The sequence below is a fragment of the Anarrhichthys ocellatus genome, unplaced genomic scaffold (genome assembly GCF_004355925.1).
Source record: "Anarrhichthys ocellatus isolate YVR2014 unplaced genomic scaffold, GSC_Weel_1.0 scaffold4, whole genome shotgun sequence".
Classification (NCBI taxonomy): Eukaryota; Metazoa; Chordata; class Actinopteri; order Perciformes; family Anarhichadidae; genus Anarrhichthys; species Anarrhichthys ocellatus.
In genome coordinates this window covers 10,473,361-10,498,928 of record NW_022280034.1, presented here as the reverse complement: position 1 = coordinate 10,498,928, position 25,568 = coordinate 10,473,361, and the positions used below count along the sequence as shown (strand labels likewise).

Here is a 25,568-nt window from a genome sequence, read left to right as displayed (position 1 = left end):
ATATATATATATATAATATTTTGATGATTTTGACGTGTGTGTTGTCAGGTGTTGCGGTCTGTGCTCCAGGCCTGGGCTAACCCCAGCGCAGTGAAGCACACACCTCTAGAGCAGCAGCTGTACGTCAGCAAGGCCTTACTGCTGAGTGTCAGTCTGCTGAAAGACTCTGAGCTGCAGGAGCTCCGCTCAGGTACAACACACAAGTCACTCCTTCTGTATGATATGATCATGTGAGTGAAGGGATAATAAAGCTTGTAGCTCTCCTCTCTCAGAGTTACTTCAGTGTATGCTGGGTGGCATGCAGAGCCACCTGGACAGCAGCGTGGTGCGCATCAGGCGTATGGGAATGGTGGTGGGGGAGTGCTTGAGCTCTCATATGGACATCAATAAAACCAAGCTGAAGTTTGAGGTACAGTCAGTGTGTTGATTGCGAGATACAGTGCTAGTCAGCCTGATTGGTCTGTGTCTGAGTCTATATTGTGTTGCGTTTGTAGTACGATCAAGACGAGGACACTCTGGAGCTGCTCTCTCTGATGACTCCCATGACTGGTGGTGAAGCAGAGGCTGAGCACGTGAACGGGTACGTGTCTTTACATCTCTGCAACTGTTACGTCAAGATTTGGGAGGTTGGTCATCATATCTACACACTGTATATAATCTCGGCAGCTAATATTCAAATGACTTAGCGACTATGTTTAATCAGTGGGCCAAGTCCCATAAAACTTAATCACAATATACATTTGTCAGCAATGATTGTGGTCTCTCATCTGCAGAGTTGAGTCTCCTCAAGAGACCAGTGAAACTACTCCCTCTACTCAGAACGCACCGTCTCAAAATAAGACAAAAACTGACCCAGACTCCGACCTGGACAGGTAAGAATTATTAAATATTCTTTGTTACACTAAGTGTATTTGTGGGAAGTGTTTCGTTAACTCCAAAGTCTTTCACTTGTGCAGCGACGATGAGCTCACTCCGTACGATATGTCCGGCGATCAGGAGACAAGTAAAGCATCCCCACCCCGTTACCTACGAGACTGCTTGGAAAGTAGGTCTGCTTGGTTACCGATCGCTTCCTATTTAAATCCTGTGCTGCTATATCTCCAGCTCTAATAGTATTATTCTTTTTAATCTGATGACCCATCCAGCCTTAATTTCCTCTGAGGACTCGCTGCGTGTGGAGCTCACTTTGAGAGTCGCTGAGGGTTTGGTGCGGAAGAACGTCTTTGCAACCAGAGAGGTATGAAAGCGACGGACGTGTTGAGCGCTTCAGATTCATTCATTCCTACAATTACTGTTCATATCTGTTGCTTTTTTAATCCAAACATTCGGGTCCATTTATCATAAAACTGATACAGCGACAGAGGGTGTAGTTCCTTACTTTACTGTTGTTGACTGTAGCGCAGAGATTTGAATGTTTTCTCCTTCCAGATCACTTTTCACACTACAGTTCATGTTTGTTTGCTTGTTTGTTTATCAGGTCAGTGTCCAGCTGACCAAAGTGCTTCTTCACATGGAGGATAAATACAGCATAAATGGCTTCCTGACGCTCCGACAGGCGACGATGGTGGCACTCATTGTCACAGACTGTATCTCTGTATGATCCTTAGTTTCTACATTTTCAAATCAAAATGTCTCTTCATTACCACACGGCTTTATCGCCATTTTAAAGCATTTGCTATCTAAGTAAACCGTCTCTTTGCTTTCCGTGACAGGTGACTCAGTATTTGACCACAGAGTTTTACTCCTTGAACTACAGTCTTCGCCAGCGGCTCGATATCTTGGAGGTGAAGACAACGGCTTCTCCACTTCTCACAGCGGCTTCACTAAATAAACGGAGTGATTTGAACTCTTTTTTTTGAGTGTAATCATGAGGCTGCTCTTGTTTTTGGTTTTTCCAGGTCCTTACTCTGGCAGCGCAGGAGCTCTCTAAGCCGATGACTGAAAAGAGAAATCCGTCTCTGGGTATTGCCGCCGGCACTGACCTGACTCCGTACCCCGGTGACAACCCCGTTCAGTGGCGAGAAGTAGTAGAGAAGCGGATTCAAAGCAAGACAAAGCGCCTCAGGAAGGTAGTTACCCCATACGTTCATCTGCCTTTTTAGTATTCGAGTGACGCTTTACTCCGCATCTCTACCGTCATTTCTTTTGTGCACAGGGTGCCACACAACCTCCGGCTAAGGCCGCCCCTAACCGTTACGCCCCTGTTGCAGGACACTTCTTTTTTCCTCTGCTCAGCAATTATGACAAGTAAGTAATGCCCTTTCATACAGATTTCAAAGCTCAACACTCCTAGTTCTTTTGTGTGTACAGTTGAACGTTTTAAAACTGGAATGTGATACTTTTCTGCTAGGCCTCAGGTGACTTTTGACCTGTTGGGTGGCGACCATCTCGTACTGGGCAGGGTGGTCCACACCTTGGGCCTCTTCATGCATCTAGCAGTCAATGCACCGGTACTTTTATCCATCTGTCCATCCTGTGTGAGACATGATCACAATGTAGAGCTTTTTATCATTGTCATTATACTCAAATTCTAGGTGTTTATGCAGTCATTCAATATACTATATCTTTTATTATAAAAGAGTAAATCAGTAATTTAATGGCGAGGCAGGATAGTTGTAGTTCGGATGCTGTGGGAAAAGTCATCACAATGTCACATTAAGCTCATTTATATTGGAAGACAATATGAGATTCCTATGACTTTTTTTTGTTTGTAGATAGCTGCACAGATGGGTTGTGCTTTACTGGACTTTGTGTGGGCGGTGCGCTACCATGTTGACCAGTAAGTATGTTGCGTATCAGGTTTCTACGCGGCTAATTGATCAAATCGGGGCAGACGGGATATTTTGTTATCTTACTCGTGTCCGAGCTGTAACCTGATTTCTGTCTGTTCTGACTAAGGATGGTGAGACGAGGCGTCCTCTTCGCTGTTTGCTCCGTGTTTCTGAGCATGCCCAGTGAAAACCTGCTGGTGGACCTCAGTGATCAGCTGTTTGAGACCAGAACTTGGCTGGCAGGTAAAAAAAAAACCCCATTATTGTACTAATGTACTATGTTACTAATAATAGATTAACCCTAAAACACATGATTCTCGTAAATGCACAGAGGTCCCGAGGCTGCACCTGCGTAATGTAATTCTGTCAGGGATGTCCCCTCAGGGACACACATTCATGCTCACACACACATGCACAGCTGCACTGAGCATTTCTGGCAAGCAGATGAGTAACAAGGATGTCCTGTACCATGCGGACCGTGCATGACGTGACTGGCTCAGCAACAGTTGGATGTTTCTTTATCCCTCTGAGGATAAAAGTAGTTTCACATTGCTGTGAGCGACAAAAGGACACTTTTTTTTCTCCCACATAGGATTGTTAACTGTGCAAAGAAAATATTAGGATGATGTGCGTTTGATTGATTTTGTAATTATACTGAGAGATGGAGACTTTCCTGTAGCCGCTTATAGTCATTGTTTGTGTTGTTAATGTCCACAGATGTGGCTGAAGAAGACCCCGATGCAGATTGCCGAAGTCTGGCCATACAGAGTTTGGTGCTGCTGGATAAGAGCCTAAAGAAACAGCTGCAAGATCAACAAGCACTGAGCATGGAGTCATTATCTCAGCGTCAACAATGAACGATGAAATACTGAATGTGTCTCCTATATAGTATATAGTATATAGTATATAGTATATATATATAGATATAGATATAGATATAGCATAGTTGATGGAATGGAGAATAGAATGCCATGTTTGTACCCACAAATAAAATGTAAGTTTTGAGGATATCCTTTTCAAACTCTTTCCTGTTCTGGCACATCTCTCTCTGTGTGTGTGGTTGTTTGTTTGCAAAAGGACATCCTGTGAGTATTCACGTGCATACAAAGATTCACAAATAATGGAAATACTAATACTACTTTCTCCTGTGACATAAATGAAACGTGAGTTCATCTGTATGCTCACAAACAATGGAACGTTTTTAAATATACAGTTTATAGTTTTATTCGTAATGATCTTGACTTGATTACTGTGGCGTATTTAGAAGGAATCTGCATTGATTTGCCCACCTTTTTGTGGTTAATACAGATACAATAATGTATTTTTCCTGCTATCCCTCCCTGTTTATTTGTATTTAAGTCTTTAAGGCTGAGAGTAAGTCAGGACATAACAAGGACCAAAGATTGTTTGATTTTACCTTGACAGGTAGTGAACGGTTAATACTAAACATGAATGAAAATAATAAACGATTGTTTGGATTGAAATTAAAATCACATCTGCATGTGCAGTGCCATAATCGGCAATTATTTAAGAAATATTCACCTACATCTCAATACCAACAAGGTACGACATTACATCAAACCCAGCCATCTGCTTGTTACCAATGTTCCTTTTGATAAAACTGAGTGAATGTGAGCACTGTGATGATTACATTATAACTCGAGATCATTTTGATTTATAATATTGAAGGATATTTATTTGACTGTATCACTACAGCAGAATTTAAGTTGAATACAACAACTTGCTACTGTGAATATCAACAGCTGCTCTAAACGTTAGATTAAAACAGTGTGAGTTTAAATGTATTTATCTGTCAAGAAACTGAATAACATCAGATGATGAGATGGTTGTGGTGAGATAAGACCTTCGACAACTACTCGGGTTTGCTCGTTGTTTTCCGTAGCTCCTCCCCCTGCCCCGCCTTCGAAGTTGTCAGGGGCAACTGGAGGAGACGCTCTTTACTCCCACTGGAGGCTACACAACAACACTAACGTTAGGAGTCAAGCTCGATGTTTGAAACAAACAAACTGACACTAACCTGAAGAAAACGACACTGAGGTTGGTCTTAAGATAATGTAACAGAGCGGTTCACTTCTACAAGCAGCGAGAGAAATGAATGCTAACTTTGGCTAGCTTAGCTAGCTTAGCTAATGTTAGCAGCTAAAGCTAACTTAATCATTAGTCGCTTAAAGGTACTAACGTGAATGGCAGCTGATAGGGCAATCTGTTTAGGTGTATTTATAGTTAAGATAAAGTGTAGGTTGTTCATCTGTACCCATTAGTGATATAATGCTAGCTAAGTCCACTAACGGTACCGTTACACGTACAGTGGAATTCTAAAAGTGGAATCAATGGATGCTATTTAAGGGTACGTTCAAGGCTTAACTAGTGATTAAGTTAGCAAGCTTTTTTTTTAAAATCACAGCTAGACAGCTAGGTAGCTGGACATTACGCTGCACAACAACAACAAACAACAGTGTTCCCCCTCAGCACCAATCCCCTGTGTTTTTGTTCTTATTCAGAGAGGAGCAGTGGGGACATGGCGGTGTATTTTGACCACCGCATCGAGGCCCCTGACAGCAGTAATGTGCCCTCTCAGTTGACCTGGCACTCAGCTCTTCCTGTACTGGCTGTGGCCTCAAGCAGCCCCACCACTGGAGGCAATGTAGACCTCTACCTGCAGCAGGTAAACTCTGGGCTTTTCCTGATGATCACTGACACAGAAAGAAGAAGAAAAACCACTCTGTTATATCCACTGATAGTCACTGTCTGTGGATATTCTAAATTACAGCATACCTGACAAAGTGTGTATACTTCATCCCTGTCCGTATGCAGGGGGAGTATGTGGATAGCTGCCATTTAGAACGTCCTCACCAGCCCACCGTGCTGCGCTGGCATCCCATGAAGCCAGTGTTGGCATTGGGCTGGGAGAATGGAGAGGTAGTGCTGCTCACACACCCCTCCGGAGATCAAACAGTCCTTCCCAGCGCACATGCAGCCGGCATCACACTGCTGGAGTGGAGTAACTCCGGCAGCCGCTTGGTAACTGGCGATCAGGTGAGTGTATTGCAGTGACTGTATACATACCTTCTGGGCCGGATACTGTGACCAGGGTCGGATTACCAACATTGGCATAATTGGCAGAGAGGGCCAAATGCAATCTGAAACCATTTAAACTTCCCATTTGTTCCTATAGAACCACATAAATATAGTGTAATTATTTAATGACAGACTGGAGCGCTAGCAGTCTGGAAGGTAGATGCTAGAGGGAGACTTCACGGAAACCATCTTGTGAAGCATGAGTACAACAAACCTCTCACGTGCTGCATCTTCAGACCGGCCTCGCCTGGGGAGTAAGTAAACAGGATGCAATGCTCAGAGTTAGTTATTTATTCTTGCCAGTGAGATAATATTGAAAACATTGAATGCCGCATCCTGATAGTAGAACCTTACTTATGTTACAGCGATGTGGCAATGCTAGCCCGGGCCTCAGTTAGTGGAGATGAGAGTGCTCTGGACATGTTCAGTTGGAAGGGAGCACCTCTCAAGATGGGCCCACAGGAGGGCCTCGCATTCTACGTCAGCACCGCAGACGGTGAGAGTTTTGTTTTTGTTGTCCTCGTTGCGCGCAGCATTTTAAGTACATTTGCTGTCGTGAAGAATTATTGCACCACCGTGAGCGTGTTTACTGAAAGCCGCGTTGTGTCGTTCATGACTTTTACAATCTCGTACCTTGTATATAGGTAAGGTCCACAGCGTGGATGAGCTTTGTAAGACGAGCACACTTCTCAGTGTGGAGGGCGCAGTCAAGAAGCTGCTCTATCTGGAGAAACGAGAGGTACTCGCTGTGATCACGGAGACCCTGATGTTGTCACAGTATACTCTTGGACCTGAGGGAGGAGCCCAGGAATTTATGAAGGTACACAAAAATCATCGGAGATAAAAAAAAATGTTTTTCTTAAGGTCAGTTTCTTTTGTGAACATGTTTTTTTTTCACGATAGGTGAAGTTGAGCAGCAAGACCGGGCAGAACGTAGACATTGTCTGGACAGCGAACGGCCTCCTTATCACAGCAACGGGGGAGCAGGTCATCAGGTCAGTGTACACACACTGTTTGTTGCACACATACCTAACATTCCAATTGTGAACTTGAATATCTGTCATTGTTTTTAGGCTGTGGGACCTGGATGGAGACGACAACTATGTTTTGTCCCTCAACGAGACTCTGGGGTTTGAGAGAGGAGAGATGATCAACTGTGTTGCATATTGTGAAGCAAAAGGTAACAGCTACATTTTCATCCCCTTGTGTGAACAGTATAAAGTGCTCTTAAACCTAATTGTTTTTGTATTGTGTTTTTGGCCACCCCCAGAAATCTTGGCAGCTGGCACCAGCCAAGGCCGCATAGCGATGTGGAAGATGGTGGTGCAGCCAGGCGGTGTCAGAGGTGATACCAAGGCCCAGTGGAAGCTGCAGACACCCACAGAAATAGAAGGAAATGTCATTCAGCTGCAGGTACTGTCTGGACTAGCATTTCTTACTAAATGTGACATCAGCACATACAAATAAATATAATATTCCGCTGGGAAAGTTCACTCAGGCCTTCCATTTCAGTGGGGCACCAGCCTGAATCTGCTGGCGGCCAACAATTCCAACACAGTGCGGATTCTGTGTGAGCATGTGATGTCGGCCCATTTCAGCCAGCAGGTGGCAGCGGTGCAGCTCACCCCGACCCAGCTCAGCATCACTCTGTTCACCACAGGAGTGAACCTGGCTCTGCAGTCTGACATGCACATCAAGGGAGTGTGTGCTACTAAGGTAAGTCTCTGTACTTGAAGAGGCCACAGTGTGTAGCATGTACGGGGCTCTATTGGCAGAAATGGAATATAATATCATAACACAAGTATGTTTTCTTTAGTGCATAATCACCTATATTTCTGCATTAACCTAGAACTGATAAACCAAACACCGGCTCCAGTTAGGGCCTTTTGTGTTTTTGCGTTGGCCACCGTAGCTTAAAGTTTCACAATCTGTAACCTCACCCCTCGATGCAACACAACGGACCTTTAAGAAAAGACAACGACCGCCTCTACAAAGGTTTTCTCATGAAGACGAGTAAACATTGAAATAGAAATCCTTGTAACTGGATGTGTGTTGTCACGCCAACAGGATTCAGTGACAGTCTGGAGCGGCAAGCAGGTCACGGTGTACGAGCTCTCAGGGACAGTTCTTCGCAATACAGGTACGGGACTGAAGCCGACTGAACAGACCAAACAACATGTTATAGATGTGACACTGCACCGATTCCCGTGTACTTCATCCACTGCCTTCATTTGTAAACTTGTGCTTTTCTCCTTCATTTTTCTAAACTCTCTCTTTTTCCACCTCCCCTCTTGCTGATTGCCCAGGATCGTTTCCTTGTGACTCCCATGTCGTAGCTGTGCATGGGGAGAACCTCTACACGGTGGAACCTAACAGGGTTCAGATTCGTACGCCACAGGTCTGTTGTCCCACCCTGGGACCTACTATCCAATATTCACTAAACACAGAGAAGGGACACAAATGTTTGAGCGTGCATTTTATAAACACAAACCTGGTGTTGTTGTTTTACTGCTGAATTAGAATTTCCTTTTAAATAAGCGTAAACACACAGGCAAGTGGTGTTTGACACTCTAAAGTGGTTAATTGTTGAGTCATCTTTTTTCCTCTCTTATTTAGGGCACCGTGAAGCAACTGCTGACCTTTTCCAAGGCCGAGGGCAATCCTGTACTCCTCAGTGTGTGTCAGTCTTACCTGGTGGTAGGCACAGACACGGCACACATCCGAGTATTTGACCTCTCCAGAAGGTATATAATGTTAATGAGGACGTTGGTATCACTTCAGCTCTGGTGTCTTTCAATGAAAAAGTAATAAAAAGAAAGCCAGTTAACTTCCACGTATTTAAAATTTCTCATTGATTACTTCTATGATCCAAATACTACTACGTCTTCCTGTCTGTCTTTACAGAGATGCCAAAGCTCACTGCAGTGCTAAGAACCTGGCTGAGCAGATTGCTAATCTGGGAGCCTTGAAGTCCGTCAAATGTAACGCCAGCGGCACCCAAGTCAGCATCCTCATCTCTCAGGTGAATGGCCAACAAACAGTCACCCTTTCCTTCATATGTGTCTATAATGTGACTATTTCATGTGAATATTTCTTCTTAACTGAACTGTTTAAAACTCTCTCCTTTAGGTTAATGGGCGTCCGGATCACAAAGTGTACTTTTATGACGTTGAGATGGACACTGTGACACACTTTGACTTCTTCGTCGGCAGACCGTCCAGTGGTATCTCACAGCCGGACGAAAGCGAAAGGTAGCTGATGTTGCTTTTGTCTGTGTTTGGATTCTTCCCCCGTAGAGTTTCCTCCTCCCGGTTGTCTAACACTGTACCTGACTGCTCTGTGTCCCAGGCAGCAGTTTCAGGGGACCGAGCTCAGCGGCCGCTGCCCTGTATCTCACTTCTGGGATGAGAGCGAACCTCGTCTTCTCGTTTGCGAGACTGTGCCGATCAGTTCTGAATCCTCATCCACTAGTTTCTTGGAAACGGTAAAGATAGTCCTGTGCAGCTTGCTTACGTTTGAGCATTCTTAGATGATTGATGAGGATTTTAATGAAGTCAATTTCCAAATTGTCTGACAGTGTCTTGCCTTCCTTCTGCTCAGACCGACGTGTCGGTAGTGACGCTCTTCTGTACGCAGGAGCATGGGCTCCTCCTACAGGACTGCTACCCTAAACCTTCAGGCCTGCAGGCGCTCCTCGCTCTGGATGTGCCCTACTATTATTTCAGCTGCAAGGTGAGAACTGTTCTGCTCGTGTGGTGTCTCTTCAGTGGATTGGGTTTAGTCCTTTTTTGTTTGCACCATCACTCTTCTTATGTGAAACTCACGCTGTGTGTTTTGGTCTCACGCACCCCAAGCTATTATTTCGGAGGGGGCGTGTCTTTCGACCAGAAGTAAGTGTCTGTCCCTTACAGTCTGTTCAGAAAGCTTACGTATTCTTGACTCCCAACAGCTGTGGTTGTGTATGCTTTGTGCTGCATTTGTGCCTAAATTTAAGTACCGGCTCTCCAATGCAAGATGAGCAGCACAAGTGCATCCCTGGAAAATCTAGATGTCACTATGCTGTGTCCAGTTCCCATCCACCGTGTCTTGATGATTAGATTTGTTCTGTGATGCTTTGTTGTTCTTTGTTTTCCCCATTTTGCAATTTAAAATTGTTTTACTAATAAGGATGATACCTCACAACGTGCTACAGTTATTTACTGGCTTTGAATCGCTTTACCAATTCTTAACACCATGTTTCCCCCCCCCCTGCTGTACCCTTCCTCAGCCTGGTGAGACAGATCCAGCAGAGATTTCAGCCACAACATCAGCAACTCCACAGCAGACCCAGCCGTCGACAGGTTGGGGTCCTGCCCAGATCTCCCACATGGTGTCCAGGCGAGCTCTCAGGGACTTCGTGGGCCTGGAGAACTGTGAGAAGGCAACTCGCGACGCCATGCTCAACTTCAGCTTCTACCTGACCATCGGCGATATGGACGAAGCCTTCAAATCTATCAAGCTCATCAAGAGGTAAGGCCTCAGTACAGGTGGCAGCTCAAAGTAGAGGAGACGTGCAGGATGGCATGTCCTTGTACGGTCGCTGTAACTACATCTCCCAGCAGCCCTTGCCACAGGGGCTTTAGTTCAAAGGCTCAGCAAAGGCCACAGGGATAGCATTGTTGCTATAACCTTGACTCTTCTCAGAATGCTCTACAACAGTTTGCAGTGGGAGAACTGGAACTATTTGCTTTTGACTTACATTGAGAATGTGGCATTGTTGCCTCTTGCTTTTCCAAAACCCGCATGTCATTCGACACCTTCGACTGTAGAGGTCAACATGGAGGAAAACGACCACAATAGTTTTGTAACCTTCATTTTGATTCACTCTCTTTAAGTCTGACAGGTTAACAAAGGCTTAACGCTGCCTGTTTTGTGTTGTCTTATCTCTAAGCTATACAAACAAAGCACGCACTTGTCAGGTGGGTGAAAAAAATACAACACAGTATTTGTCTTTGGAAAAGCGTCCGCATTTTAAATACTGTACATGCCGAATTCCACAAGATATAAAACTAAACCCGGCAGTGTATCATATCGTGATGCTATAATCAAATCAGCTCCACCAGAGAATAACTTTTATTTGATGATGTAAGAACATGAAATCGTATTTGAAACACAGGACACGATTAAGGACTTTTTCTGTGTCTGTGCTTCGGGAAGGAACTCTTGAAATGTGTATATAGGCTTTGCGACTGTTTCTGTTACTGTGCGGGTGTGTTCGGAGGGGATGTACTTTTCTAAACACACTGACTTACACACACACACACACACACATTAGGTCCCGCTTGCCAGCTTGGTGCTAAAGGAGTGCCCTTTCCATTCTTGCAAATATTGAATCAGGTCAGTAAAAGGATGTGCGTGTCTGTTCCTGTGTGTGTTGGGGAAACGTATGTGATTTCAGAACAGATTGGATATTATCTTTAGCAGAATACGTGATTCACGGCACTCGGTCTGAATTCTGCCGTAGTGTTGCTTTGGCGCGTACAAATATAACACAAATGGGAAAATAGCATAAAAACAAATAAATAAGAAATCAGCTTATCACACTGGCCGGATATTCCAGAGAGGTTAATAGGCACGATGACAGCTTTACTAAGTTCCTCATTGATGGCTATTTTTACTGCTGCTTCTCAGGTCAGCATTGTGTTCAATTCCCGCATATCTCCAGCCACAGGAATATGCATTTCCTGTGGCGTAAACCTGTACCTTCTGGGACTTGTCTGTATGCAGATCTTTGAATTGACAAAGACTCTCATACTTGAGTCGGAGACTGGCTGAGTCAAGCTTCTTCCATCTAATACACGGGGCTTTGCTCAGCCTCATCTATGGATGTTGTGAATCAAGTAGAAAAAATGATTAAAGTATCAATTCACCGAATCCAAAAACACATACTCTTACCATGAAAGTCCCTCTGCCTCCCAAAGCAGCATGTCAGACGGGTTGGAATGTCTTTCTTCAGTCCAGACTGTGCTACTTCCTCTCATTCATGTTGTCCTTGACTTCAGGTGACACGCTGCAGGGTTATCGTGCTACATGAATGCAAGTCTACTCTTACTGTCTTTTTGCCACTGCATTTGCTATTTAACAGCATAAAGTCCCCCTTTCCACCAGGAACAAAAACACCCGAGGAAGTGTTCAGGAGTGAAGCCAAGACTGATGGATGATGTTGTAGTCATGAGGTACATGTGACCCTCGTGCTCTCAGTTTATGCCATTTGTCACAGGAAATGTAACTCAAACCATTACAGTTCTTCACCGCTGTTAGTCTGTCATTCCTCTGAGAAGCTATTCCCGTTCCCTGAAGCAAACATTAGAATTTGAATTGTACAAAATGTAAATATCTATATTTATCTTCACAGGTTTGGGGTAAGTTTTTCAATGATGGTATTGGAATTTAAAATGATTCTACCAGTGCACTCGGATAAGAGTGTTAGTGTTCAATAGCGGTAACGCACAACACCTAAAGCAATATACAGTATGAGCAGCACTTATACTGTACTGTGCTATAGCTGACGTGACAGTTCATATGGACTCTTAACAGAATGTTGAGCGAGGTTCATTCTTGACCTTACTCATTTACTGCTGGAGCCTTTTCTTGAGCTTTCAGTCATATCTCACTGCCCTCTTCGAGTGAATGTATATCATCCACTTGTTATCATCTGACATAGGTTGTGTACATAGCACTGTACTCCGGTCACATGATAACGCTTGAGCAAATTCTAGTTGCTGAATAAGGCCGTGGTAGATGGTCAAAAGCTCCAGCAAGAAAGTTAGTAAGTGAACCTTGAGTAAAGAGTATCACAAATACAATTCTGTTGCTAAAGGTTAAACAAATACGTGTTATACGTCATTTCTATGTTGTCCATTTGTCAGGTGTGGTGTTGGACACCGAAACAGCAGCAACATCAACAACAACCACCACTGTGTTTGAATATTTACCAATACATTTATTGACTTTATATGATATATTATTATTTTAATGTGCCCCTATGTTTGACCCACTGATAGCCTGGAGTTATGATATGGTCACAATAATACTACTGCTAATGAGAGCATTATCCGTTATACCAACACATTATATTACTTTGAGTATACAGTATGTACCACAAGCGGGCAGAGCTTTGTGTGGAAGGCCTCGTGACAAAATGCGTTTTTAAAATCTGCATGTCATTTCAAAATGCAGTTTACTTTGTTACCCAAAAAAATCTAAATCACTTCCATTCATTAATTGACAGTTATTTTGTGTTTTTTATATCTTCCATTCTTCAACTGTAAAAATATGAATGTGATAATGACGCATTCAGAGAGAGTAAGAATATTCCCTCTTTTCCGTAGGTTCTTGTTTATTTGATCAAAATATCACCTCTCATTGCTTTAAATTTAAACATGGTCACTGATTTGGTAAAAGCCACTCAAGATGTTTGACTTCTGCTTTCACCTTGTTAGTTTACTTACTTACTTGCAACATACATCATTAATAACAATATGTAATAAACTGGTAATAAGCTTTAAAAGGATGAAAACAAATATGAGGTATTCTGGTATTACATTTTCAACATCTTTCAATAATTTCCAATTTATAATTATGCAGGCGGCCATTTAATAAGTGCACATATAAGAAAACAGGTCAAGTTCCAGCTTGATCTTTCCATGAGCAGGTTGTTCCATTGAAGACGTTTCATATTTGGCCACAAATGAGCTCACCCAAGCATGAATACAGTTTTAAATATGTTTGGAAGCTGAGGGTTGATTTATACATCAATTTAACTTCTGTGCCCTAAGAATCATTATAATTCTGACATCATTGCTTATGGTGGGAGAAGTTGTGAAATATAGAGTTTTACAATTGCAGTACATGTTAGTCCAGCTGCTGTAGAGCCACAGGGAACGCCCTCTTTTCTTGGAGGATAAGCCGGACTAAAACATGTAAAGTTGAGAGCACAGCCTTGTCACTGTGGTCTATTACTCCCTATCCGCTTGGGGTTATGAAGTCCCGTGACTCAACAGGGCGACTCCACATAGTCGTTGTCTAGGCGTGGGTGGAAAGGCGACGCCAGCGAGCGACTGATGATTATAACTCGCGGTGCGAGGCAGTCATCGCGGCGGTGTAGAATGTTCCAGATGAGCATGGCCGCAGCCGTGGTGGCCAGCAGGCAAGCAGCTATGTCCAAGTAGCAGGAGAAGGACAGGTGCGTGTAGGGCCCGATCCTGTAGAAGGTCACGAGTCCAATCAGCAGAACAAAACCTGCACAGGAGCATCGAGAGAAAAAAAGGCTTCAGTCAGGGAAGCCATTCATTCAGTCATTGAGCAACATCTCGTTGTACAGTGAGGTTCCAGTTAGATGTATTTATTGAATGTTTGGCCAAAGAAAAGAAAATGTTCCTCAGGCACTCAGAGCAAGGAGAACATGTTCTGAAGAATATTTTCTTTTCTTTGACTATGTATGTACTTTACTTATTTTAGTTTAGTGCTTTTCTTTTTATATTTGGAAAGAGTGTGTGGATCCCACTTGCTCAAATGTAGACTTCCATCCCTGTAGCCTTGTGTTTCACCGTTCAGCGGAAGCTCTGTGTGGGGCCTTTGAATTTGGAAATCTGTTTCCTCCTCGGGAAGAACTTCTGAGATCAAAGTTCTCAATGGTTTAAAAATATCAGAGCATGAATATGTGTGCGGAAAAAGCCCTTTGAGGTGTTTTATCTCCTGACTTCTTTGATTCACAGGGAGTCATGCAATGAAGAACTCCTGTTTGCATGCGAAGGTAAAAAAGCCACGGCCTTCAATTCCACGCTGTTTCTTTGATCTTACACTTTGTTTTATCAGCGTTATAGTGGAACGTTATTATGAAGTGTGTATGAAAGCCCACAACAATCAATTGCTATAAGTACAAGAAGAAAGGTACAAGTAAGGTCTGGAGCCATGATCCAATAGTTCAACAGTAAAACCTGCCCCGTCCACAGTGGTATAAATACAGGCACTAAAAATATTCACTGGAAATATGGATGTTGGTGCTTTAGGATATGAATCAGTTTCCTGGAAGAATCAGCGGCACCGGGGGGGGTGTCACTTGTATTTCTTTCTCTACGGTGCGATGGCTGTCATTGTTTTTAAGTGAGGATGTAGATAATTGTCTCTGTATCATTGCGTGTCTACACATATCAGAATGCAACTTGTTTGCTCGATCAGTTCGTGTTCAACCTGTTTGGCTCCTTATCCAAGAGAATGAATAATCTCCCGTCCAGGCTCCAGCCAGGGTGCACTGTGTGAACCTCTTTTTTTGGCAGAGACTTATCTCTCAGACTTCCTTCCCCTTCTTCCTCTTTCCATCCTTCCTTCCTTTCCTTCCTCTCCACACCCTAAGCTTTGGAGGTTGATATATATTCGCTGGACATTTGACACGATCTGTCACAGAGAAAGTCTTATCTAAAGGCCAGGTCTTGGAAATGAATTTAGCTGGTTTGCTTTCCACCCAGATAGCTGTGTCTCGGTTCATTTTTAAAGGCACACACGCTTGATTCAAGCTATTAGGCTGCCTGGAGGTCTTGCTCAAACCTTTATCACTCCCTTCATGAATCTCTTGAGCCACAGGTTTCTGGGAAAGGTTTGACTCCTTCCTGAGCCAGATTTAAAAAGCTCTGAAATGAGCCCCCACAGTTGCAATTCCTCAAAATCAAAAGAAATGATAATGTGCGTCTCAGAGGGAGAGAGGACCTGCGGCCATGACTTTTGACATGTTCGTGCTGCGTCCATTCAGAAAACACATTCCAGAGTGAAATGAACAATATGGGCTTTCAGCTTGGCCCTGCCAACACCGCTGAGATATCACTGAATGGAACTGGATATTGTTATTCCACAGTCTGCCTGCAATAGCTGAGAATTTTGGCACGTCTGAAAATGAAAACATTCCTGAGAAAGAGAGTGATTGGTAAAAATATCTCCATTCATTCAGAGCTGAAGCCCATTCACTGACTCTGTGTGGGAGGTCTAAAGTAGGAATGGGGTATTAATTACTGAATAGACTTAATAGTAAAAAGAAACTGTCTTCAGCTGGATATTTAGTAAAGGAACGACAATATTAATGTATTTTTTTTAATCATTTCTTTCTTATTTAAGACGACTAACTAACTTGTATTATTGATGGAGCCAAAATGACATAATTTTCCCTCATTTATGTCATTTTTATCTGTTAAATGTATTAACTTTTCCTGAGTATTCTGCTTTTGGTCTGAAGCATCCCACATGTCATCTCATGACTCAGCAGCTTTGTGGCCATATATGGTAAAAGAGAGTCAAATTGGAAGATGCGTGTTTCCAGAGAGCATCGCTATTTTTAGACGTCAGGGAAGTAGGTGTGTGCTGCGTACTGCTTTGTAGACTTTGTCGCTATTGTTACTAACGGCAACATTTGCAGACGGTCTCATAGGTAATCATCGGTCATATTATCATAACAGCTAAAAATGTTCACCACACATGTTAGTGATAGTGATTTATGTTTATTTTGCCATTGTCTTTGTTAATCAAGCTCTGGTGAGATCACTGGGTCCTGAGATTTGGCTGCTGGGTGGGTCTCAATCCTCTTGCCAAGGTCTTCAGATAAAAGGCCTCGTCCCTGCTGCCCTGAGTGCTGAAGACGCTGACGACAAAGAGGAGATTCTTTGTTCGCCACTGCTTTATGACATTTTGTAAACACAGACATAAAAAGCCAGGCCAGCTTATCGAGACAGAGGCAATTCCCACCCTGCTGTCGTGTGTACCACAGGACGTTTCTTTACCAAAACACACTATAAACACACAATCCCTCCTGCCAGTGCACACACAAACACACAGTCCCTGTTGAAACTGTCTTTCCCGTCCATATACCCCCTCCCCTCGTTTTCCTTCTTCAGCTCTGGGGTTTGCACAACAGGTAGTCACAGACATTTCCTCGTCCTGAGCAGGGATATCCTGGCGCCCGACAGTCGCTCCCTGGCTCGCTGCAGCTCTGGCCCGTGGACTCTGGGACTAGGACTAAATTTAGACCCAGACCCCCCTTCATGCCACTCTGCCATAAAGATACCAACCGGCTGAGCGACCACTACACACAACACACTAACTCACCAGCCAGATCTTGATGTGGCACAGTGGGAAGGCTGCGTGGGTACTGGGTGTGGAGGAGCATTAAAGTTATTTCCCATGCTTATTGATCCTGACGATGGCCCCCTATCTGTTCTCTGGTTTCCTAGTTTCCCCCTATATTGTTTGGCTTTGGCAGTTGTTTTTATTTAGTTCATTTATACTTCTTTCTCTGAGCACCTAAATCAAAAACACTGCTGTCACATTTTACCCACATTATCTATTTTTACCATGGATTTGTACTTACATCACGTAAACATATTGTCTAGCAGCCATTTCCCCAAAAAATCCAAGTTTATTTATTACTGAGTAAACAAAGCAAGAGGTGTGCCGCCTTTTGCTTTTGTCTGGAGGTTTTCACAGTGTCTTTCTGCAGTATTTGTCCCGAGAGCCTGATCTGTAGTGTTGGACAGTCAGCCTGTGATTGTATCCCCTCTCTTTGGCACTCTACCAGAAAGCAGTTGAACCTTGCCCTGCAGCATCTGGATTTTTCCTCTTTCTTTGTGATGTTATGTGCATCGTTTTTTTTGGACAGAAGGATACTTAGCATTTACATCAGATGTGCTTTTTCTGAGGCTTGTTTTCCTGCTGCTGCAAACAAGACAAGTTGCAGAAACTGCTGGTACTCACTGGCTAGCTGGAAGAGCGCAGCGATGGCCTCCTCCCACCACTGGGACTCCTGTGTGATGAAGGGCAGCTCCATCAGGCCGAGGAGGAAGATCAGCTGACCGGCAGTCAAGGCCACCGTAGCCATCAGGTTACATGCCCGCATCATGTCAAATTGCACTTGAGGGACCAGAAGAAGAGCGGTGTCATTATTCCTGCTCTGTGATCTGCATTAATTGGATCTGCATGATAAAGTTCGGTTCGGTCTTGATCTTATATACAGTATACATCTGTAGCATGGTGACATTGCGACGATTAAAGTTTTGTCTTGAATGGAGACGCAGGTCTTTGTCTAACGTTAGTAGGCAACGCTGCCCATTGTGCTAAAGTTGGCACAGCGGAACTTCAGCGGTTCCCAAACTTTTTCTTGAATGGAAACTTCTCAATGGAGCTTCATTTAGCGAAGCAGCACAACACTGACTCTGCCTGAAAACTCATCCCGATAGTGTTTATACTCATGTCAGCAGCATGAGTATAGCATGAAGCGATTGGCTTTAAAATGAATTATATACTATATAAATGATTGGCTGGCTGCCATGTGCTACTGTTTACACTAATACATCAGACTGCCATTGACCTACAGCAAAGTGCTTCGATTGGGTTTCTTCTTGTTGTACAGAATTGTTAATCTAGTGAGTTCAGTTTTAGTTTTTTTGGTTTTGACATGTAGTTAGTCATCTCTGGCCAATCAGAAGCTCCTGAAAATTGAATCTATTTTTTTACTGACTCGCAGTCAAGTTTGTTTCATTACTAAAGAACTGTTACATCTACGCTATATACCAATCAATTAATCCACAAGTCTGATGAGAAATAGATGAGACACTTTGAAGTTTGTTTATATCTTTCTTTTTCTAGAAAGCAGGCATAAATAACATCACATTTTAATTCAAAACTAGCATAAAAACTTACGTCTGACAGTGCTGCGTGATTCTTGGTAGCCTGCATAATCAGAGCCCCATCCCAGGCCTTCGCACTGCCTCTGTGTCCCCTGCCCCCGTCTCCCAGCCTGCAGATCCTCGCGTCCCCTTTCCCCACCCGCGGGACACATCCTCCACAGTCCCACACTCCTCTTGCGTCCGTCGTCCAGGGCCTGCAGGACCCAGCTGGGGGTGAAGGCTGCAACGTTATTAAGGACCAGGGACAGCAGGGCCACTGCCACCGCTGCCGCCACCAGCCTCTGCACGGCCATGCGGCGCCGGACGCCCGCCACCTCTCCCCCTCCCTCGTGTTCCCCCAACGACCCCTGATCCTCGGCAGTGTCCTGCCCGCTTCCCTGCCTCTCCTCTGGGGCAGTAGCACCAGCGGTGCTCTGGGCCCCCGGGCTCCTCTCCACCTCCTCCGCCACCACCACCTCCTCCTCCTCCAGCTGTCCCAGCTCACACAGAGGTGGAATTGCCAAGAGTGTTATCTTGAGGCTTAGCTAACGAACATCTCCATTCATCCTCATTCAGGACTGGATCCTCAGCCCTCCTCCTCAGACAGCACTGCGGGTACGCTGGGATTAATCCAACTGGCACCGTGGTCCATTCCACTGGCTCCGGCTGGCTGCAGCTTGACTCTTAGATCTTGCTCCTTGCTTTATTTTCTCCCTTTCTACTTTGTCGTCTCCTTTTCCGTCTACAGTGCGCTGCTTACTGCACCGGTCTGACTTCTGTGTGTGCAGCTGGATTCTCTGTGTAGGCAGTAGATTTTGTTTCCCTTCAGCACTTCACATTGCCTTCGGAAGAGTACAAATGCAAAAAAAAAGGATAGATTCTAACAGTGTTGCTCGGAGCTGACTTGTCAGTGGCTTTACTGGGTCTCTCAACTAGAAAATCCCACACTGCCTGACTGGAACCAGAAGTCCGTTAACCTACCTCCTTTGGCTTCTTTCTGTCTTTCCCTCTCTCTCTCTCTATCTCTCTCTCTCTCTCTCTCTCTCTCTCTCTCTCTCTCTCTCTCTCTCTCTCTCTCTCTCTCTCTCTCTCTCTCTCTCCCTCGCTCACTGATTCTCTGCAAATCCTTCAGGTCAGAGTTGAAATTTGGGGGAGTTGCTGTTCGTCTATAATCCGAGACCTCAGTTCGCAACTGTAGCAAGCTTTAAACAGACAGTTCCCTCCTTCATGATCACTTTAAACGTGTGTGTGTGTGTCGGTGTGTTTGTGTGAGAGAATGTCCAAAAGACCCCCTCCTAGACGTCACTGTTGTGTATTCTTTTGTCTGGAGCCCAGGGGGCGTTCGCTAAAGTCCTCTCTCTCGTGTGCAACAAACATATTGGCCGGCGCAGTCAGCTAGCAACAGGATGTGTTTCCTGAGAGGAAAAGAGAAAAAGAGGATGGGAAGAGGGGCCAAATGTGGACCTATTCCTTCTCTTGTCTTTCCTTTTTCTGTCTCTCTAGATCTTGCCGCCCTGTGTGCGGCTAGCTCTAGCAGTCCAAGTATCTCACATTTCATTTTCAGGGTTGGTTTTTCTGTGGCCATATAGAGACAGATCTTTGCACAGTTACAGTTGCTCCATTCCCTCCATTTCATAGCAGGGCCCCTAAAGATTTGGGGTATTTCCTGTTGCCTAACTTTAATAAACAGCCCACATCTGTATCAGCTAAAGCAAGGAGGAGGGAGATGGACGCAAATAGAGACCAGATGGCTGTGGAATCTTAAATTTGGAATAGACGCAAAAGCAGCGGGGGTCGAGGGGCTGATTTACGTCAGCAAGACAAAAAAGAGGGAAAAAAGGAAAGACAGAGGTAGAAAAGCACGCCTCTCGCTTTGTGTTAAAGTCCGGCACACATTCCTGTTTCTCTGTGCTTATAGCAGTGTTTGTGTGCATATCTTTTATGGACATTTCTTGTGATCCTGATGCTCCAGTACTAGAGATCTGGCCAGTGAGAACAAAGGGTATATACATATTTTAGACAGCTGTGTCACTATGTTTACATGCACACTAAGGGTGTAGGACTTCAAATAAAGTGTAAATAACTGTGTTTTCACACTTGAATAATAAAATACCAATGCAGTAGGAACACATTACCCTTGCAAACAAGCCGTTTCTCCTCTCTCCGTAGTAAAGCGGTATGGGAAAACATGGCACGGATGTGTGTGAAAACCCGCCAGCTGGATGTGGCACGCGTGTGCCTTGGGAATATGGGAAATGCCAGGGCAGCAAAAGCACTGAAGGAGGCGGAGATTGAGCCCGAGCCAGAAGCCCGAGTGGCTATGTTGGCCATTCAGCTCGGCATGCTGGTAAGATATTCAAGTAGAGTCTAAATCAGGCTTATAGAGTGGCTCGTGCCCATTTTTCTCCACCCAATGTACCTTTCATTCATCTTTGTTTGGCCATAATGTATTCTTTCAGTTTGCATTGCAGCTTTTAAAATTTGAAATATGTCGGATAAAGACATGAAATGTTTATTTAGTAATGTACTATTCTTTCTTTTATCCAGCCACGCTTTCTGTTATCCTTTTTACAACATGCATTCAAAAACATAAACAAAAAGCATTTCATCTTTCCATCATCTTTTCCTGTCGTCCAATAGGAAGATGCAGAAAAGTTGTACAAGTGCTGTCAACGCTATGACCTGCTGAACTATTTCTACCAGGCGTCTGGCCAATGGCAGCAAGCTTTGGAAACAGCAGAGAGCCACGATCGCATCCATCTGCGCACCACCTATTACAACTACGCCAAATACCTGGAGTCCATGGGCGACAAGACCCTGGCCATCGCGTAGTAAGACAGAACATCTGTTGTTGTTTTGTGTCAATGATAACGTAGTTTTTAATTTTAGTAGTTAAGTATTACAAAGTGTGATTGTTGTTACAGTTATGAGAAATCAGACACACACAGGGTCGAAGTGCCCAGAATGCTCCAGGATGACACATCATCTCTAGAGATCTACGTCAACAAAATGAAAGACAAGTAAGTCCAGAGCTTAAATACGGCGGTAAATACTTCATCACCTGAAGAGCACATCATATTTCCATACAATACGCACACGCTACCCTATCATCGGATCTGTCTAGGAACATCTATAAGTGGTGGGCCCAGTACCTGGAGAGCCAGTCAGACATGGATTCAGCGCTGCGTTTCTATGAATGTGCTCAAGATTTCCTCTCTCTGGTTCGAGTCCACTGCTACATGGGGAACATTCAGAAGGTGACTCAGTTTCTATTACGGGTGTAACATCATATTTTATTGGAAAAAATTACATTTTACATTTTATATACTATAAAATAGGAGCTTTGTTGATTATAATATTGACATAGTGAGCTGTCCATACATGTGAGAATGTATTTATTTGCTATACCAGGCATCTGAGATAGCCAATGACACAGGTGACAGGGCAGCGTCGTACCACTTGGCTCGACACTATGAGGGCCATGATGATATCAAACAGGCCGTCCACTTCTACACACGAGCCCAGGCCTACAACAACGCCATACGACTTTGTAAGGTAAAGCTCTGTGTACCTTTCTGCCCGTCCTTAGTTAGAAATCTCTGTGAATACCAAGACTTTTCAGTGGCAGAAATGCTGCACATTCTATATTTTGTTGTGTGTTCGCTCATTGTTGTTGCTGCGCTTTAGTCTTTCTCTCGGTGGGTTGTTGACATGTGCGTGTCGTGTCCTAACAGGAGACGGGCCTGGACGACCAGCTGATGAACCTGGCTCTGCTCAGTAACGCAGAGGACATGATGGAGGCTGCCTGCTACTACGAGGAGAAAGGCACCCACATGGACCGAGCTGTCGCACTCTATCACAAGGTCCCTCACAAATGCATGCTATTTCTGAATGACTTGGGCTATGTTCAGGTTGATGCACTCTAAATATTTCCACAAGGCGGCAGTACTTTGACAGTTTATTTATTTTTGTTGCTGATTTCTCCGCTGTAGGCTGGTTACGTCTCCAAAGCTCTGGAGTTGGCCTTTGCCACCCAGGAGTTCTCTGCACTTCAATTGATCGCTGAGGATCTGAACGAGCACTCTGACCCAGCCCTCCTGGCACGCTGCTCCGACTTCTTCATCACACATTCCCAGTACGATAAGGCAGTGGAGTTACTGGTAGCAGCCAAGAAGGTGACTGTTTATGGCACATCGTCACCCAATACGTGGAAATTTCAGTTCTTAAGCGCATACTTATATGTATCACTCTTTTCATTTTGTGTATGTACGCGAACAAAGTACCATGAAGCCCTGGAGTTGTGCGTGACCCAGAGCTTGACCATCACAGAGGAGCTGGCAGAGAGAATGGTTGTAACTGATTCAAAAGACTTGTCCGAAGAGGCCCGAAAGGAGCTGCTGGAGAGGATAGCGGACTGCTGCATGCGTCAGGGCAATTACCACCTGGCCACCAAGAAATACACACAGGCGGGGAACAAGCTGAAGGTAATACTGTGGTGTGTAGTAAACACTATATATCTTGTCTGGAAGCTAAGAACATCTTACAGGCATCTGTGTGAGACGACAATCTGCATCTGGTCATGAGCGATACATAAACAAATATCCAATGTTACATTTTAGTGGTTGAATGTTGTTGTTTTTTTAAAACAGGCCATGAGGGCACTCCTCAAGTCTGGCGACACAGAGAAAATAGTCTTCTTCGCCAGTGTTTGTCGTCAGAAGGAGCTTTTCATCATGGCCGCCAACTACCTCCAGTCTCTGGACTGGCGCAAAAATCCAGAGATCTTGAAGACAATCATTGGTTTCTACACTAAAGGGAGGGCACCAGACCTGCTGGCTGGCTTCTATGAAGCCTGTGCACAGGTAGAGCAATACTTCATACAACATATTCTGATATTTCGTGATGTTTATTCCTGGTACTTATTGGTCTGGCTTTCAATTGACTATAAGCATTTTGGAAGAAATCTGTTCAATTTAGAGCTGTGGTCTTAAATAGCATCCGTTCTGTAGAATAAATGTTAACTCACAAAAACGAATTATTAAGTTTTAAGTTTTTTTTTCAAATAACAATGTTTACCATTGTTTAGGTGGAGATTGATGATTACCAGAACTATGAAAAAGCTCTAGATGCTTTGACTGAGGCTTTCAAGTGCCTCTCCAAATCAAAGGATTCTTCAACTGGACAACAGGAAGTGAGACTAGCTGACCTGCAGCATAGAGTAACGCTGATCAAGAAGTTTGTCCACGCTCGCCAGTAAGAATATAACTCGTATCTGTTCTCTTTTTTTTCTTCTTCCAAAACAGACATTTTCCTGTGGGAGGGTTTGTTGATTATCTGACTGTGAGATTCTATCTGCAGGTTGTACACGGAGGATGCTGCTGAGGCCGTGCGGTTATGTGAATCCTTGCTGGAGGAGCCGGAGTTGGACCCTGCTGTCAGGATTGGAGATGCATTTGGTTTTCTGGTGGAGCACCACTGTCAGCAAGGCAACTTCCAAGAGGTGACTATCAGTTGTTTCTTCTTTTAATTAATTGAAATGACACTTGAGTACAGGGGAATAGCTGCATTCTGTCAAAGACAGTTTTACATGTCAAATCATATTGATTGTAAGTTGATGTCGGCTCTCCTTTCCATCTTTCTTCCCCAGGCCTACCGTAAGCTGGAGGAGCTCCAGAAGCTTCTGCCATCACAGAACGTCAGGTACTATATTAGCCAGGACAGCCTCGAGTCCCTGGAAAAAGAAATGGGTGTACCCATGACGCGTGGTGACAGCAGGCACAGTGTGAAGGAGGAGGATGAAGTGGAGGAGGACTTAACAGTATCCTAAGTCTCCCTGAGGATTTTATCTTTATTTTGTTAAACAATATAATATATTTTCATATATTTGGATCCTTTATTTATGTGTCTGAAGAATTCATATTTTCAAGCACATGAATATGCAAGAGTCTGCACTTTCTCAGAACGGGAACCGACTGTGCAGAGTTACCAACACATGTCGCGGTAGTAAAATGAGCGCAGTAATGGGTGTGTTGATCATCGTCACACAGTGGACGAGCGCTGTGGAGGAAAGACAGAAGAGATGAGGGGGAAGAGAACACTACACCAAGACCACATGAGGTTATTTAAAATCTTCCACACTCATTAAAACCGTTGACATGAGATGATGTCTCCTACCTCAAAAAAACAATATTTGACCTGCAATACATTAAGGTTTCCAGTGTGACTGAGGACGAAGTGAAGGAATCAACACTGGAGGCTCTAATTGTAGAGCTTTGATATATTAATGGTCACGTTCACATAGATTTGAGCAATCTTTCCATCTAATGCAGAGGTAGTGCATTCAGATACACGCTACGAAATTCTACTGAATCTCACACTATTTTTTTAAATGTTGAACACAAGTAATCCTTAACCTGTATGATCTGTAACAACAACAAAAGGTCATTTTGAATGCAGACCTTCTATTCTACTTTCCATCCTGGATTAAAGTTACTGCTGCAGAAACAGATTGTCGCCCTTGAGCTGAATTGTACATCTACGTTTGGCTCTGAATGTGCTGTTTGTCATACAGTGTCAAAATTTGTAAACTTTGTAAAGCAAATTTTCAGCTATTTTTGATAACTTGTGAGTCTACTTCACACGTGTGAATTAATGTTTGACATTACAATTCATTGTTCCTATACATTAAAAAGTTACTGTAATAAAACATTTTTCTAATTCAATTGCACTCTATGGCCTGAAAGGTTTTATATCAGTCGTGGTATTCATATTCATACGTTTGTATTGAACTCTAATAGACCATGCAGGTTGGTGAAGGTGGCACACTCTGACTTGTCGTAGTAGGAAACGCACAGGTGTTACTAATAACACTAACGATGGCTCCTTTATTATTCACACCTGTGCTTTTCCTAAAGTGACAAGTCAAATGTCTGCCGTTTAAAAAAAGGCTTACTGATCAGTTTTTACAAGTTCTCCTAGCATGTATGCATGTCACTGCCAGGTCAGACAATCA

The 25,568-nt window shown here is 43.9% G+C and overlaps 3 protein-coding genes across 4 annotated transcripts in view; 2 read left to right on the top strand and 1 right to left on the bottom strand.

Annotated features, from left to right (window-relative positions):
* Positions 1-4,162, top strand: part of telo2 (TEL2, telomere maintenance 2, homolog (S. cerevisiae)) — a 6,716-nt gene extending 2,554 nt beyond the window's left edge. For both annotated transcript variants that reach the window (XM_031843333.1, XM_031843334.1), the window contains exons 8-21: positions 49-190; positions 273-409; positions 495-580; positions 774-872; positions 957-1,045; positions 1,146-1,237; positions 1,478-1,594; positions 1,713-1,784; positions 1,899-2,069; positions 2,156-2,247; positions 2,351-2,450; positions 2,715-2,779; positions 2,899-3,014; positions 3,489-4,162. In XM_031843333.1, coding sequence (XP_031699193.1) covers positions 49-190; positions 273-409; positions 495-580; positions 774-872; positions 957-1,045; positions 1,146-1,237; positions 1,478-1,594; positions 1,713-1,784; positions 1,899-2,069; positions 2,156-2,247; positions 2,351-2,450; positions 2,715-2,779; positions 2,899-3,014; positions 3,489-3,628 — 1,518 coding nt within the window. In that variant the 3' untranslated portion in view covers positions 3,629-4,162. The remainder of the gene's footprint in view (positions 1-48; positions 191-272; positions 410-494; positions 581-773; positions 873-956; positions 1,046-1,145; positions 1,238-1,477; positions 1,595-1,712; positions 1,785-1,898; positions 2,070-2,155; positions 2,248-2,350; positions 2,451-2,714; positions 2,780-2,898; positions 3,015-3,488) is intronic.
* A 536-nt stretch (positions 4,163-4,698) lies between these two features.
* ift140 (intraflagellar transport 140 homolog (Chlamydomonas)) lies at positions 4,699-25,283 on the top strand. The gene is made up of 30 exons (XM_031843323.1): positions 4,699-4,829; positions 5,294-5,457; positions 5,607-5,828; positions 6,003-6,124; positions 6,236-6,366; positions 6,515-6,690; positions 6,774-6,865; positions 6,944-7,050; positions 7,141-7,283; positions 7,383-7,586; positions 7,938-8,010; positions 8,177-8,268; positions 8,487-8,614; positions 8,775-8,892; positions 9,000-9,121; positions 9,219-9,354; positions 9,471-9,602; positions 10,138-10,379; positions 20,726-20,903; positions 21,197-21,387; positions 21,481-21,576; positions 21,681-21,813; positions 21,968-22,111; positions 22,291-22,419; positions 22,549-22,731; positions 22,837-23,040; positions 23,206-23,418; positions 23,643-23,809; positions 23,915-24,056; positions 24,204-25,283. The coding sequence occupies exons 2-30, from the start codon at positions 5,311-5,313 to the stop codon at positions 24,381-24,383; spliced, it is 4,347 nt and encodes a 1,448-aa protein (XP_031699183.1). The 5' UTR covers positions 4,699-4,829; positions 5,294-5,310; the 3' UTR covers positions 24,384-25,283.
* Positions 11,121-19,588, bottom strand: tmem204 (transmembrane protein 204). The gene is made up of 3 exons (XM_031843346.1): positions 18,591-19,588; positions 17,646-17,801; positions 11,121-14,150 (listed from the first exon to the last, which is right to left on the bottom strand). The coding sequence occupies exons 1-3, from the start codon at positions 18,868-18,870 to the stop codon at positions 13,906-13,908; spliced, it is 681 nt and encodes a 226-aa protein (XP_031699206.1). The 5' UTR covers positions 18,871-19,588; the 3' UTR covers positions 11,121-13,905.
* Positions 25,284-25,568: the final 285 nt, after the last annotated feature.